Here is a 13112-nt window from a genome sequence, read left to right as displayed (position 1 = left end):
CAGTATGCACAGTCTGGTAGTGGCAAGCTGATGGGCACTCAGAGGTGCAGTGTCACCCTGTACAGTTAGCTTTTGGTGCAACAGAAAGGAATTGTTTCCACCTTTATGTTTTACAGTCACATCCGGGTAGTTTTTCACTTGTAAGTTAGCATTTATACTCGTGGTGAAACACAGTAGGTTTTTGCACTTAGGGCAGTGATGTAATTCTGTTTTAATAGAGACAAAGTGTTTCTGTTCAATGTCTTAGGTTTGGTTATTTATGTGTTCAGTTTAACTTTGATAAGAGGAAGCCAAGTAAATGTTTTAGAGAAGTTCAGGTTCAATTAAACTTCTTTTTTTTTAATCTGTGCCTATAAATGCTTAAACTCTTAAATTTTGTGTTGTACTTCTGGCTTCCTAAACAAGATGATCGCTAGAAGGGAACTCGTGCATGCATGAGCTTTTGAGATGGGCACTTCTTGTTGTTAGAAAAGATTGTTTCCAGCAGAAAGAAAGATCAGTTAGTGTGTGTATCTTGAAAACATAAAAGGTTAAAATGTTATTGTAAATGCTTTTCAAGTATTTTTAAAATCAGGAGACTTTTTTTCATGGTTTGATCAAAGTCCCCCAACCTGTGGCTCTGTTTTTGTTGCACATGCTGATGGTCTGTGGATAACATTACATTTTTTCAGCATGAAACCGAACACTTCAAATCCCTGAAGCAGTCTCAAATTTATGGTTAATAAAAGAATTTATTGTACCAAATGTCATCTGTTATATCACTCTGGGAACAGAAACTGGCAGCGAGCGGACAGGAAATATTTCCATTTCAAATCACTTCAATCCCATGGTCTGGGGCAAACATCTCTGATTTCAGGAAAAAATCACTGTGAGCATCAATGCAACAGAAGTATTTTGTTAACAAATCCTAGTCATCAACATTTTTCAGATATTTTTTTCTGCTAATAGTGTTCTGTGTCAACATTAGTAGTGTCTAGTATTTTCTGTTTCAATATTAATCCCTTATTCCTTCTGCCTTGAAAAGGTTAGTAGTTAGGTATTGTCAGGGAAATATCTGCACACCAAGTAAATGGCATCTCGACAAGTTACTGTGCCATGGCCAAACTGCTTCCTGCAGTTAGATTGAGTATCTGTGTTTTTTGTGTCTTGGGTATATTTTATGTGCTTCAAATACTTGAAAATGTTGTGCTGTTCACAGAATTGAACATGAAAATGGATATGTTCAGGAGACACGATAACCAGGAAAAAGTGTTTTATGTCTCAATCTTTAGCAGGTACTAACATCCTGATACACAGAATGTTTTCATTTTCATACTGTTGTGCATTGGTGTGCTGTGGCTATAAAAGTTTGGAACCGATCAGATTAATTGTATATTTTGTTCTTTAAAACATACTTATTGGGACACAGGAGTGTTCCATAGTTTGTAGATACTGCATTAGACCGATAGCAGTTTGTTTAGATAGGATTTTGAGATGAAAAGCAGTAGAACTGCATTTGGCTTTAAGGTTATTTGCAGCAAAAAAGTTAACCTGGCATGATTGTAAGGAAGTTGTCAGAAGAGCACATGAGAAGAAAACATGCAGTGCTGGCCCTGTGAGTTTTAGATGCAATAGATAATTTTTCAGCCCTTTCTTCTTCAAATAATTAGTTTTATTCTATGGTTTGGTTAATGTGGAAGAAAAAAGGAGGTAATGGCAGCACTCAAAAGGTTGCAGTGAAAGCCGGATGTCACCCAAACTGAAGCAGCTGATTGCTTCATCTGACTCGGCCCCCCGCTTCTGGTGGGCTGGGCGCATCGCCTTGCGGAAGGCTCGGTGTGTCACCACTCTGCATGTCCCCTTTGTTTCTCATTAAATGTTTTACATACTAGTTTTGTAAATCTTTTCTAAGTCTCAGTGGATTACACTTCAGGTTTCAAATAGTTCTTGTCAAACTTATCAGCACTCCCATTACCAGCTATCCTGATGATACTATTACAATAACTTAACCTTGCACCTTATTACCAATCAAAACAACTCAAGCAAGTAATCCACACATTCTAATGTGGAAAACTGTTTGTGTCTGCAGTCAAGCCTTCGCTTCTGTGTATTAGCTTGCAGTTTACTACTGTCAAGAAATTCCTTATTCATACTTTTGTTTTGTTTCACATCCCTGCAAAACTGAAAGACAAACATTAATAGGGTCAAGACCTGTAATTTAACTCAGGTAGTTTGGAAATATTTTATTGTTTGGACGAAGACAAAGTAAAACCAATGCATTCCCCTTTTAAAGTGGGGAAAGGTTGAAACTGTAGTTTGTCATGAAGCTTACTTGTGTGAATATCACCAAAGGACATCAACTGAAAGCTGAGTCCTGTATACAGAGGGCATAAATACAGAGCATAAGTGTATGAACGCAGAGTATAAATGGAAATCTTTTCTCTGAATTCACTGCTATCTAAAATTATTTTGTAGAAACCAGAGGAAAGGAAATTCTGCTATCCCGTTTTACAGATGGGAGGCTGAGGTATAAAAGATATTAAATTCCTCCAAGTTGTAAGTAGAAAGTATGGATAAAACAGGAAATGAGTCTGTGTTTCCTGAGTCTCTGAGCAGGGAGAATCACCAGACTGTTCTGTTCAGAACACGGTGCAGATGGTGCTCATGTGCTTTGTTTGTCAATGGCCAGCACTGCAATACAAAGTACCTAAAGCATTTCACAGAGAGGGAAAGAGATTAAAAATGCATCTTTGTTCAGTCTTAAGTCTTAACAACCATCCTCCATCCTTATCTTCAGTGCACATTACTGCAACACTGCAGGAATGTGCAGGGCTGTGGTCTGTGATGTGCTAATAAGGAGTGTGCCGTGCTGGTGGAGTTCAGTGCCTCGCATGGTGCTGCTGGATGGGCTCGGCCTGATGTAAGTGCTGTGTGAGAAAATATGTTGGACTGCTGTCCTTGCTGAGGGCTTGCTTTCCACTTGACCAGCTTCTCTGTGTGATACAGTGCTCTAAAATGAAGAGAGAGGTGGATGAAACTGCAACTTGGGATACTTCTACAGGGTTCTTTCACTTCTGAGGACTTTGTGTGGAATGAGTCTGGATCTTATTGGTGCTGTTTCTGCGGAATGCAGAGGAAATTCTTTAGAACAGCAGAACAGTGGTGTTTGTCCTGAGGTTAAGTGTGCTCTGTGCCGGTCGTGAACCTCAGAATCATAGAATGGAATCATAGAATCATTAAGGTTGGAAAAGATCTCTAAGATCATCCTGCCCAACCATCCACCTGCCACCACTGTTTCGCACTAAGCCATGTTCCTTAGTATTACATCTGCATGTTTCTAGAACGCAGGTGATGAGAGTGGGCCCATATGTCCAGTTTTCATGTGTGCATCAGGCATTAAATAGGGAGGATTCCTGTTGTTTTTCCCCAAGGTGTGATTTCATATTACTTACTAATGAGTTACGTAAATTTATCATTTAAAATAATTTGATAAATGAGACAACACCAGCAGCACCACAAACAAAAACAAAACAACTAAGCAAGATGCAGATTTTATTTGCAATAGATTTTTTTTTAAACTGGAAGATCTGATTTTAACCTATAGCACCAGAAATCGAAAGTGCCCCAAGGTTCTGGGATCCTTCATGAAGCACTGCAAAACCTGAAACAGCAGCTAAGCACCTGGCACCAATGGCACAATTCAAAGCCCAAGCAAGTTGTGGGAGAGGGGATGTGTGACAGTGAGTTTTAGCAATATGTGCTTTGTGTCAAGTAGTCTAATTAGTAATTAGTGTGCTAGCATACTAGTTAATAAATAGTGGCTATGAACAAGCCACTTACTGCATGGGCAGAACGTGCAACCTTTTCTTTGGCTGTCTTTCAAAAGCACTTAATGTTAAATGCATAGGAAAAAGCATCTCTTAAACTATTTTACTTATATAAAAGTGTATTACAAAGTGTGATATCCATAGGCTGTAACTTTTATTAGTGGAAACTGACTGGAGTTTCGATACCGTTCCAAACATTAAATCTCTATTTAAAATTTGTATTTGGATTCCTTTTTTAGTAGTTAAAAATCTTATGGGATTCAATAGCACATAAGGCCCAAAGAGCTTGCCAGTACAGATATACTTAAAACACATGCATTTCCTTGATATTTTTCCAACAATGAAACTTAGCAACACTTAGTGCTTTTCAGCTCCAAATACTGAGCACGTAGGAATATTTGAATGTGTTCTGTCTTCTGTCCATTTTTCATAGCAAAGTTGTTCTGTGAGAAGGGCGGCTGCACAGCGTGCTTAGGGATCAGTCTGCCCTGACCAGGTGAGATCTGAGGTAAACTTTGCTCAGCACTGGTGGTTCATTTTGAGAAACGGCCTCCTTAGAAAGCTGTGTTCTGTGAGGTTATGTTGTGTTGTGTTCTGATTCCTGGTGTTGGACACCATTTGGCAGATCTTCTCCTGCCCAAGTGGCTGCAAGAGAGAGAGGGGCTGGGGAGAGGGGTTGGTGCTGTTGGGTGCCACTGCTTCCGAGTGTCTTCAGGTGGGCCAGAAATGTTTGTGCAGCGTTGTGTATGCTTCTGACACATTTCAAATGGAGGATTTTTGGCTGCAGATTCTATGGCTGTGCTCCATATTGGCTAACCAGCAGTGTATAAATTCCCTGGCAGCTGAAACTTTAAATCTGCAGCCACCAAATGTCTGCATGTGTCTCAAGTTCAGCCATGTGGATCATCAGCGCACAGCAAGCACCGGACCCTCTAATCCGCCCTGCTGATTGTGTTACTGCTTAAGCTGTGGGAGTAATTTTCATCGCTGTCGACCAGGACTAGACAGAGGTGTCAAGAAGAAATTTATTTGCTAAAAGCACATAGTTCAATAATAAGAATCTCCATTTGCATGCTTGGTGCAGGGAGGTGGGAACAATTTATAGCTGAGAAAGAACCAAAGCTCTTACCTTTAACACCCTTAGAAGGAAGGGCAGCATGGCTGAGGCGTGTTCCTGGCTCTGCAGGAAGCCAGCTTATTCAGCTTGTCCATTTGCTTTGTGAAAGGAAGAAAGGGAGGAATACTTGATTGCCTTCTTGGGAAAGGGGAAGATTTATAGGCAGGGGTAATTAATTTTGCTACCTTCCTTGATGTACAAGAACTTCTAAGCAAAAATAATTTTTACTAATTGTGTTTGCTGCCGTAAGCACGGTACAAGTGGAATGATCATTGCTTTTCCATTCATATTTAAAGAAGGAAAGACTCTGATACAGTCATTATGCCCTTTCTGATCTGAAAATGCAGTAATCTGCCCCTTTTGATGAGGAGATTATATAACACAGCTGAGTGCAGAATAAAAGTGGCACTTCTTGGTATGTTATTATTTTTGTGTCCCTCTTTGTACAGAACTTAATGCCAAAGAAATGGTTGTGTTGCTATGGAGCAGATCCCCACCTAGTTTTTTTCATTTTCAGAGCCTTTTTAAGTTAGATGCCTCGCAAGGACGGTGACTTTGAGAAGGGATGCTTGTATTGTTTCAAATGAAATTGTTTTCCACTCCATCTCCTGCAAAACCAAATTTTGTGTGAGGTATTAAAAACTCTGTTGGGGGAATGGTGAAAGATTCTTTAAAGCTGGAACGTGGAGGATTTTGGCAAGCAAAGTAGTGATCGTTCCTGGAATTGAATCATACTGCTCACTAACCCTGAGCTTTAGAATTGTATGGATGAGTACAATTGTATTTTTCTAAATCCCCAAGAAAAGTTGTTTTTTTTTTTTTTTTTTTTTTTTTTTTGTGTGTGTGTGTGTTCAAAATAATTGCATTACTTCAGAGAAGGGATTAAGGTGGAACAATCCCAAATCTTGTCTATTTTGAAAGTTTCACAAGTTCTGTGGTACTCTGATCAGTAGAGTGAAGTTACTGCTAAATTGCCTTGCTCTGTATCCTCCAGAATTAAGTATTTGGCTTATTTATGTCTTTGTCATGCAAAACTCACTTTTTTTTAAATATGTATTTTTTTTTTTGTTACAGTCATGAGCTCCTGTGAATATACAGTGCTTTCCTTAGTGCTGCCTGTATATTTCATCTATGGAAGTGAGAATTAAAGTTCAGTTTCTAAGACTGTGTGTCTCCAAGAGTGCAGTAAATTGAAGATGTGGGGTTTTTTTGTTTATTTTTTGAGGTAGAACCTTCTATCTTTGAACTTAGCTATCTTTGAACCTAGCTTTGAACTAAAAGATGAAGTTACAAGAAAACTTGTCCTCAACAATAAAATTAAAAGGCATGTAATAGTAATTCATTGAATGACACAGTTATTGTCTACTCTTAGCAAAGGTTTATCTGCATAGCAGACCTAGGGACCCTCGTGAAGCTGGCTGTCATACAAGCACACCACATGGTTTAGGGACCACGTCATCCTCTGATAGGATTGAAATCAGCAGCTGCTAAATTCCCCCTGCCCCTTAATGGTGGGGGGAGCTTAAGATAACCATATCAAGCTGAAATGGCAAAAGAATATGTTAAAACCACATGAAGTTGTGTTTTGGAAGGTCAACCATAAAACCATGGTTAATGCCATGATTTTGTGTTTAAAAAAAAAAAAAAATTAATGACATTTTAATGATCTTTAATGAGAAAGGCCGAGACATTTCTGTTTGTTTGAGTGAAAAGGACTATGCGTTCCTTAAATTTGTTTTGGGGAAATAAATATTCCATGTTCCTTTAAGAGAATGTTTTATTTCCCAGATTCTCATATATTTCCTCTTCAGAGGAATACAATGCTTGGCTGTAGTTTTTTCTTTTCTCTACAAGAGGGATTGAAAGTAAAGGGATGTTGAGGGGTTAGGAACTGCAATGGACTTGAAGAATATACAATTAAAGGTTTGCAGTCTCTGCTTCTGCCTACTCAGACTAATGTTCACAGATCCCTAAAGTTGCAGAAGCCTGCTATTCTGAGTTTTGAGGATGGACCTGGGCAACTGCATCTTGTGGGACTTGAGGACAGCTTGAGGTACTGCAGGAAAAGAAGTGAAAGCATTAATGGAGAAGGTGGCTGAAACTAGGTGTGCCTGCAGGAGGTAATTATGCCGCTGACTTCAGCAGAATTGTATGTGCTCAAATTGGGGATGACTGTGGCTCAAAGTGCTGGAATGGGAGATTTCCTCAAGGAATGCTGTGTGCACACCAGCTAACAGGGGCCACTTAATTTCTGTAATGACTTCCCACTCAAAAACATGTTTTCATGGTTTAAAAAAAAAAACACCAAAACACAACACCACAATTTGCGGTGAAGCATTGGAAGATTCTTTTGAAGGGAAAAGAAGAGACTTCTGTGGGAACACAGCCACCTAATTTTAGCATCAGTGTCTCGTGACATTCTAGCTATGATGTAGGTTTTGAATATTCTTTTTTTGAGTCACTTTGCATATGATTAAAATCAGCATCATCAAGTGAGCATCTTGCTGAACGGCCTTAAGTTCTCATTAATTTTGTTTCGATATTGACATATTTCTTTTCACCTTAAGAATAATTAACACATTCATTATTTAAATTCTGTCTCCTGCATGGTTCCATTTAAATTCAGGTACCTCTCCACCCCTTGCAGCATCTGGGCAGTTGGTTTTCTAATCCATTACTCCAATGCTTGTTGCCCTTCATTTATCCATGTTTCTAATTTTTTCATTTCCCACACTTTTCTGTTGGATTTTCCTACAGCTCTGGAAAGTTATCACACGTTTATCTTTTCTTTTTTCTTGCTACCAATAATTTTCTTTGTAACAATCACTGTAAGATTTTCACTTCATTTTTGTATGATATCACTGCTGAAATGGCTGGTGGAACACAGAGATAATTTTTTTTCTGAAGACTGAATGTTATAAATGTATCTATTCTGTGCAAGTAGTTGTTTCTTTCTTATCTGCCTAGCAATGTAAATCTTTACATCATCACTGTCTATAAAGTGTAATCTTGGGAAGGGAAGTGAGAGCATATAACATTGGGTTCTGCAGCATCAGTAAATTAAATAGTGCTGTGGCACTTGGGGTGTCTGAACTACTCCTGCGTTCAGTGCTGGGATGGATGCGATTGCTTTTTGACATTTCTTTTCAATGCTCCTGAATGAGGTTTTTTTTTTTTTTTTTTTTTTTTCCCCAATATGTAGTTTGTAACAAAGTAAAAGCAATATTCTGCTTCTCATATCTCAGCAGATTCAGGATGCAGATGCCACAAAGACACAGTCTTTGCAGTTCCTCTGCAGCTGAATTTAATGTGCAGTGGCTCTAAAGAAACAGTAAAAAACAGCAAAAACCATCTAAATCTGGTGATTTCTTATGCAAGCAATGTAATAAGGAACACACAAAGAACTGAAGCTGAAAGAATTAACTTTAAATCGGAAATTGGCACCAAGAAGTTTATCGATACGTGAATTCACTTATAACAAAACCTACTTCTCAGCTGTCACTGAATTGCTTTATTGACAAATGTTATTTCCATAGTGTGTGCATACAATGTGGGTAGATACATAAATAGAAATATGAAAAACATTTTGGTTTGGAATAATCAGTTACACCAGAAGTATAGTAGCAATGGTAGCAAGCCATCTACCCAGGGTTTAGAGTTCATTCTGCATTCAGTGGAGTATATGGTCAGTGGTTGTAGAGCAAAAATGAGGGTGGGTTTTGTATTTTGCTGTGTTCTCCTGGGAGTGATCCAAACTGCAGGCATATGAATAACACAGATAATTCATCTGCATTGATGGCTGTGGAAATAGAAAATATCTTGTTGGAAAACATCGAGAAAGCTTTAAAATGAAAATAGCAGATGTCAAATCTACAACCTGCAGTTTACTGAGCAGTGAGTATGGTAAACACTGATTATTCGTCTTGATGTTAGGGTTCAAAAACAATTGTCCCTTCAGTTTGCCTTGGGGGAGCGTGAAATGAGGACCATGTGTGCATGGATCAGCAACATTCGAAAGATGAATCACAATTGCTGCTTTGGTCTGGTGCACAAGGCTGTGCTTGAGGGGCAGTGATTTCCTACCTTTTCCAGATCTCTGTAATTAGTGCTAGCGTGAGGCTCCTTTCCTGGTACTGATGTTAAGTGGCAGCCTGACAGTGCCTATTCACACGTGGAATTGCCTTTCTTGAGTGAAGGAGAGTTTGCTCAAATGAAGTTAATGTTGAAGTATACGTAAGTGTTGTTTGTAAAGGCAGTTATCAGAAGGTGATTCTGAGATCGCCTAGTCCGTATCTAGCAGGAGCTGTCAAACGTATATGGAAGAAATAGTACTTGCAGCTTGACAAAGGATGTGAAGCACTGTATGTTTCAAATTAGCAGGAAGAGGAAAACATTCAATAAAAGTGAATCAGATTATTTTCTTTTCTTTCTGTTGTATTTGACTTCCATTGTATCTGCTGCCTGGCAGTAGTTACATTTAGCATTTCTCTGACACAAACAGTTCCTGCTGTTAATGTTTTCTTTAGCATTTCTTACTGGAAATGGAGGCCTACGTCTGTTCCTCTCCAGACCAGTAATGAGTAGAAACATTAGCTGTAGGTGCATTTCACTGCTGAGAATGTACCACGTATGTAGGCCAAATATCAGAAAATTACAAAAACAAACAAAATAGAGATTACCTTTGCGTAATAGTCTTTGTCTCTCATGAATAGTCACACTGTTTCACGTTGAAGGATGGAGGCTGGAAGTGAAATGCCTGCACATGCCTTATCAGCGCGCTGAGTTAGTCATTCATTCTTCAGGAGATGAGGTGCATTAACGTTATGCAGAGCTGTGCTAATTGAAGATATCTTAGGATCTTAACCTTCGCTGTTGATGTAGGTTGAGGAACAATTCCAACATTAATCTCTGTGCCTTGAGGTATGCGTTCTGTGATGGAAATTCTTTCAGACTTACTTGCCCAATAGTGAAGAGGGATTTGGATTTTGCTTCTCATGTTTTCTACAGAATTCTGTGTTTTAAGCTCGTGTACTGTGAGAGTGAATGTTTCTGTCAATAACAGCCCCCCATCTCCACTTTTTAACAATCAAGATTGTTTGTAACTTAATTTCATTAAGCATTTCAACTTCTATGATCTGCTTAGAGATCAGTACTGTATTCAGGTCTGTATTCAGATGTTTTGGCTATTTTTTTTTACAATATTTGCCTTTTCAGTCCCTGTGTGTAGAAGTATGTGGACCGAAGGGATTTTTTGGACAACTCTCCAGGCAGTGGAGCTTTCTAGCAATGCTCAGAATAAACTAAAAGCTGCGTGTAAATTCGGCCAATGTTAGTGGTTAATTAACTAAGAGCGTAGAGCCCTAGGGCCATAACATTAGGATTTATAGTTTTAAAGTATGTGCTCTAAACAAATTGTCTTAGCAATAAGCCATTTAAACAGCATGCCTACTTTATGGCTTAAGCAGGAGGGAGTGCTTCCTGGAAGCACCTTTGGCTCCCGGCAGGAAGGACTTGGAGGATAACCACCAAAGTATGGTTCTCTGCCTAGCTGACATGTTCTAACATAAAACTTGTGTGACAACTATCTAGTTCAGCTTTTTAAGGTGCTCCTCACTCTTTCCCAAATTTCTACAGCCTTTCTGCATTTTTTTATATGCTTTTAAATATAAGGAATAAAAGACCAAATAAATGAAAATAATTGTGCTGATTTTCAGTGGGGGGAAGTGGGGGGGGGGGGGGGTTTAGTGGTATTTCTCATCCTCAAAGCTTCAGCTCTATGACCTTAAGAGTTGAGCAGAATTGAATATCTGTCTTTGCTCACTTATAAATATACGAAGCCAGTGTCATTGTTGTCATTTTTTTTCATATGTTGTTCATATCATCGCACACATGTGGTGTCTTTGTTTTGCTGGAGTTAGTTAAATGGGATTTTGTGTAGCTTAAGAGAAACAGGAAACGTTTCAAAAGAGAAAAGATATTAGTAGAAAAGTTAAGACTTGGGGGAAAAAAACTGACACCTTCCTGTTTCAGGAAACATTTTTGTATAACAGCTTGTTTAATGCTGAACGAAATCAAAGCTAAACAAATGAAAAGCCACCTGAGAAGAAAGTGAGATTACAAAAGTGACTTCCAGGGGTACTGCTAAGATCTGCTTTGCTTTTGTTCTTTATATGCTATTTTATGTCTTTTTCTAAGGTGATTTCACTCATACTTACTCATTGCAATACTCAATACTCATTACTCTTATACTATTAACTTCTTCTCTTTGCACTGTAGTAGTAAACTGCCCTCAGAGGGCAGTGGGGGAGTTCTGATGGCTCCTTAGCTTCTGTGACATTGAGCGAGACGTGGTGTGTTTTGATAATGTTTGAGAACATAAAATATTTGATCTAACCAGTGTCTGATATGGAATAGTGGATTTCTGCAGTATTCATGCCTACTGGGAGAGTGAGAGATGTGTAGGTTGCTCCAAAAGTAATGCCTCCTATTTTATTTCCATAGAAACTATAGCAGATACAAAGGGCACAATAACATTATTTGATAAAACAAATTAGCAGTTACAGAATGCTGTTTTCCAATGTAGTCACCACCCTTAGCAACGTTATGCTGGGAATGTTGGTGGCAGGAATACGCAACCTGATCTGTTATTACTGCTTGTGTTCAGATTGTCTGACTGACGGTGTGCCTGAGCAGAAGGAAAAAAAGGACATGAGTTCTGTTATTGTCCAAAACACTGCTTACAAAGCGGGAATGTTCAAAATAGCTTTTTTTTTTTAATTAAAAAAAAATCATATTGATTTCTTGATATTTCCCTACAGGGCCTGTCATCTGTCACCAAGAGCAATGGGCTTCTCAATATCACCTTTAAATATGACAGTAAGTAGAAAATTTGCACTTAATTCACAAAAATCAAGTATGCAGTCTCAGTTGTCAATATATAGCAGTATCTCTCTTAAAAATGACTCGAAGAGTAACATGACCTCTTTAGTTCTGAAACGACTTTCAAATCTAGGTTTGTTTCTTCTCAGTCTGGTGGGTCTTCGTATATTTCACTAATTAGAGTAAGTTGGTCTAATCATCTGTAGTAGTTTCACTATCGGATCATTCACCCGTTACTGGTCAGAGAATTATAAAGAGTGTTTTCATTCTGTTGAATAATGCAGTCATTGAAAACCTTACATGGAAATATATAAGTGGCCATCATCAGTATAAGCTCAACGTGCAGACTAGAGAAGGTCCCAATTTACAGTAGCAATGTTTGCATTGAAGCCAGTGCAAGTTCCATCCATCCCTTCCCCCCCCCCCCCTTTTTTTTTGTTGTCTACTCAATTCATTCTCATTATCCTTACATTCCTCAATTTATTGCTAACTTCTGAATTTGGAATCTTTCATTGTGAATTCATTTGTTATCTAATCTTCTTAAAGAAATGAGCAAAATTTAAGCACATCAGATTGTACAAGAGATAACTACATACAAGTTACCATTTGTTATCTGCACAAAGAACAACAGTAAGAAATGTCAGTTGGAGCAGAGATCCCTGCATTTATTTCACACAATGGAGTTTGTTGAAGTCCCTGTGTCTGTTGTATTTTTTCCATTAATTTTGGCACCAGGAACTGTAATTAACCAATGGCAAGTGTTAATTCAAAGTTCTGCTGGCACTGCACACTTCCTGAATGAAGTTATTATTTGAATTATGCAGTACTAGGGAAAGAGGTCCCTGATATCAAGGCTAAAATGTTCATATAATGTGCAAATACATTCTAAAATTGAGTAAAGCAGCGTAAAGCAGAATGTACCTTGCTAGCTATGATTTAAAAGCTCTTAGCTTGCTACACAGCAACTCTAATGAACTCAGTTTTGTGTTCTCCTATTAGTTGGTTAGATTATTTATTCAGGTGAACAACAAATGTTTGTATGTTTTAGTATTCCAACTGTATTCAAGTAAAATAAGTGATTTCCTGAAAAAACATGCACTTTTTTCTGTGTTGTTTTCTTTCTAAATTTGTTGTTCTTTGAAAATACAAATCAGTGTCTTGCAGTCAAACCTCAGACATTTATGTTGTAATGCATTCTGGCAAATTATCATTTGACCAGAAATTTTAGCAACCAGGATCCAATATCTTGAGCTTGCTTTTAATTAGTTCCAGACCTAGCAAAAGCTGTTACTTCAAAGTTTCCATTGAAA

The 13112-nt window shown here is 38.3% G+C and overlaps 2 protein-coding genes across 6 annotated transcripts in view; one reads left to right on the top strand and one right to left on the bottom strand.

Annotated features, from left to right (window-relative positions):
• The window catches only part of LOC125698633 (sarcolemma associated protein), a 403851-nt gene that overhangs the window by 268219 nt on the left and 122520 nt on the right, over positions 1 to 13112 (bottom strand). The window lies entirely within an intron of this gene.
• IL17RD (interleukin 17 receptor D) overlaps positions 1 to 13112 on the top strand; it is a 58825-nt gene that overhangs the window by 29130 nt on the left and 16583 nt on the right. For all 5 annotated transcript variants that reach the window (XM_048957261.1, XM_048957262.1, XM_048957265.1 and 2 more), the window contains one exon: positions 11742 to 11799. In XM_048957261.1, coding sequence (XP_048813218.1) covers positions 11742 to 11799 — 58 coding nt within the window. The remainder of the gene's footprint in view (positions 1 to 11741; positions 11800 to 13112) is intronic.

This window comes from Lagopus muta, chromosome 11, assembly GCF_023343835.1.
Source record: "Lagopus muta isolate bLagMut1 chromosome 11, bLagMut1 primary, whole genome shotgun sequence".
In the NCBI taxonomy this organism is placed as follows: domain Eukaryota; kingdom Metazoa; phylum Chordata; class Aves; order Galliformes; family Phasianidae; genus Lagopus; species Lagopus muta.
The sequence above is the reverse complement of the archived record's forward strand: the minus strand, read 5'-3'. Positions and strand labels throughout refer to the sequence as shown.